Genomic DNA, 3,081 nt, shown 5'->3' on the forward strand with positions numbered 1-3,081 from the left:
GTTCCACGCGGCCTCCTGTGGCGGTGGCGTGTTTTGTGCGGTGCGCTCGTCTGCTCCGTTTCCCTCTCTAGCGTCTGGTCGTGCCAGCACGCCCCCGCTCTCACGCTGGCCCGCGGACAGAGGTGGGACAGCGACGGCGCCGCCACGAGGGCCTCACAGGTGTTGCGGTGCTTGCACGGCGATGCCACATGTAAGCTGCTCTCCCTCTCCTTGCGCGCACACTGGGCATGACCTCTCGCCCTCTGCTTTTCCCTCTATGCCTTTCACCTCGCTGTCCTCCGCGCGTGTGTGTGCTTCTGCGTGCAGCCACCCCCCTCCCCTTCCCTCGACCGGTGCCGGTGCACTGGCCCTTTCCACAACGCCGTTTTGTCCACACAACAACTGCAGCATCACGACTCACAAGCCGGCCTCCTTGCCGGTTCAATTCTTGCGCTTCGACAGCCCATCATCGACCCACAAAACCCTCTTCGTCTCGCCTTTATTCATTTTGCTTCCGCCTTCGCTGCCTGTGCCACTGTGTGTGTCGGGCATGGCTGCCTAGTTCTCACCAGCGCATGCCCTCGCTCGCCTTCCCTGGTGGCCTTGACCCTTCTCTCCCTCTCTGAGCGCGCGTCACAGCAGCGCATTCGAGGGCCCCCACCCACCTCCGCCGTTTACGAGTGCTGCATAGCGGGAATAGCTCCGTGGGTGTCCTCCGTATCACGCGCGCACGCGCATGCAGACATTCAGGTGCTCCGCTGACATGCAGACCAACGAGGAGGTTGTGATTTACCGTCTTGCGACGGGGCCGCAGAAGCCTGTCAGCGAGCACAAGCGGTTTGCGATCCTGGTGCTCGGCTCCTTCGGCTGCATTGTGTGCTCCTTCAGCTATGCGTGGAATCTCATCTCCGGCACGATGCAGCAGCGGTACGACCTCTCGCAGCGTGACCTGAGCACGATTGTGACGGTGGGCCTCGTGGTGCAGTTTGGCGTGCTCCCTTACGCCTTCCTGTACGACTTTCTGGGGCCCATACCAATCAGCGTCATCGGCACTGTGTACTTCCCGCTCGGCACTCTGCTGCTTGCGCTGTGCTTTATGGGCAAGATCGAGGGCAGCGTGGTGCGCCTCTCCGTGTTCAACGCCATGATGGCTTGCGGCTGCGCCATGTTTGATCTTGTGTGCTGCATCACCGTCCTGTCTCACTTTCCGACAAACCGTGGCCCCGTGACGGCGCTGCTAAAGACGTTCACCGGCCTCGGCTCTGCGATTGTTGCGTGCCTGTACGCCGGCTACTTCGACTCCGACGCCGAGAAGCACTTCTTCTTCCTGTTTTCTCTGGGCATCGTTGTTGGCGTCCTGTGCATTGTGTTCATGCGGCTGCCCCCCTACCACCTGACGCAGTACGCGGAGCGGAAGTTGTCTGATGAGGTAAAGGAGCGCCGCCTGGTGACGAAGGCGCAGTACCTGCGTCAGGAGGCACCGCTGCGCCGCTTCGCGTTGGGTCTGCTCATCCTGGTTGCGCTCATTGTCTTCGTGACGACGCAGAGTGCGCTGGTGAGCTACCTGAAGCTGGGTAAAGCCCCGAAGCTTGCGTTTGCGATCGTGTCTACAATCCTGGTGCTCTTTTATACCTTTGTGATGGCCCCTTTACCGTTTCTGAACAGCAGCTACATCCCGGTTTTACATCCGGTGCGCTCAAGGCAACTGCAAGCGGTAGGTGAGAGGAGTGAAGCGTTGCAGGAGGGGCGCCGGGCTGAAGCCACTGTGACGAGCAGCATCGAAGACTCCAATGAGAAGGATTCGAGTGAGGGAGTTCAAGGTTTGAAGGCCGCCGAGTGCACGCCTGGCCATGCGATGGCATCGGAGCCGACGGCCGCAGCTGCGAAGGGGTCGTTAGAGATGGAGTTGGACTACGTTGCACCGCAGTACCAGGGCAGCTTCATCCGTAACCTGACAACGCTGGAGTTGTGGGCTCTGTGGTGGACGTCGTTCGCCACGACCGGCGTGACGTTCGTGATAAATTTCAATTCTTCATTTATCTTTGTTGCGTTGCAGAGTGCGCCGGTCAGCGACTCGCTGCGGACCATGCTGACGGTACTGAATGGCGTGGGCAGCGCTGTGGGCCGGCTGCTGATGTCGTTCTTCGAGGTCTGGTCGCAGAAGCGCAAGGCTGAGGACCGCGTGCCGATAACCATGGGAGTTTTTTTTTCCAGCAGCTGTGTCATCACTAGCATTGTGCTGTTCCTCGTGCTGCCTGCTGCAGCGCTCCCGCTGCCGCACATAATAGCTGCCATCGGCAGCGGCTTCTACAACGGTGTCGCGATTCTGGTGACGCGCACGATCTTCGCGAAGGACCCCGCGAAGCACTACCACTTCTGCTTAAGTGCACCTATGATCAGCGCCGTCGTGCTCAACCGGTTTCTGTACGGCGAGTGGTACACAGCGCAGGCTGAGAAGCAGGCACGCGCGGATAGGATGTGCTACGGCAAGAAGTGCGTGCTGATGCCGCTGTTGGTGATGCTCGGGGTTGGGTTCAGCGCGCTCATCACGGACGTGGTGCTGAATCTTCGCTACCGCTCGTACTGCCAGAGGGCGTTGGCGGAGCGCGCGCGTCTGCGTGAGCGGGACGAGCTAGTTCAAAAGATGAGGGTTATCGCTGGCAGCGGCGCCACGGACGGCTCGGACACCGACAAGGCTGTGGATTGGGAGATGAAGCAGCTCTGCCAGGCGTCAGGCGAAAGAATACACGAGAAGCATCCTACAAGGAAGTACGCACCGCCAACCTGTCGCCTGGAAGGCTCCGGTCGACCTTTGCCTTTCTGCCAACCCACAGTCGGGGAGGCTCGGGCCGGCAAGGGATGAGCGTTGCGGTGGCCATGCGCGCGCTCTCACTCCATGATGGTGGCGAGAGCGTATTAGCGAGAGGGAGAGCTATTTCGTTGTTCTGAGCTGCTCTCCTTACGCACCCCCGGATGCCAGGGAGGAGGGCACACCTCTCAAGGCATGGCATCACAGCGCCCAGCACACCCCCTCTCTGAGGGAGAGCACAACAGCCCCTCCCCTCTACCCCTGCCAATACCCACCTACCTCTAGTACTGGCA

General features: G+C 60.6%; 1 protein-coding gene across 1 annotated transcript; it reads left to right on the plus strand.

Moving 5' to 3' along the window:
• Positions 1–742: 742 nt before the first annotated feature.
• Positions 743–2,842, plus strand: LDBPK_110670 (hypothetical protein, conserved in leishmania; the record flags this gene model as incomplete). Its single annotated transcript, XM_003858995.1, has 1 exon — positions 743–2,842. The coding sequence occupies one exon, from the start codon at positions 743–745 to the stop codon at positions 2,840–2,842; it is 2,100 nt and encodes a 699-aa protein (XP_003859043.1).
• Between the last annotated feature and the right edge of the window lie 239 nt (positions 2,843–3,081).

Source organism: Leishmania donovani, chromosome 11 (assembly GCF_000227135.1).
Source record: "Leishmania donovani BPK282A1 complete genome, chromosome 11".
NCBI lineage: Eukaryota > Euglenozoa > Kinetoplastea > Trypanosomatida > Trypanosomatidae > Leishmania > Leishmania donovani.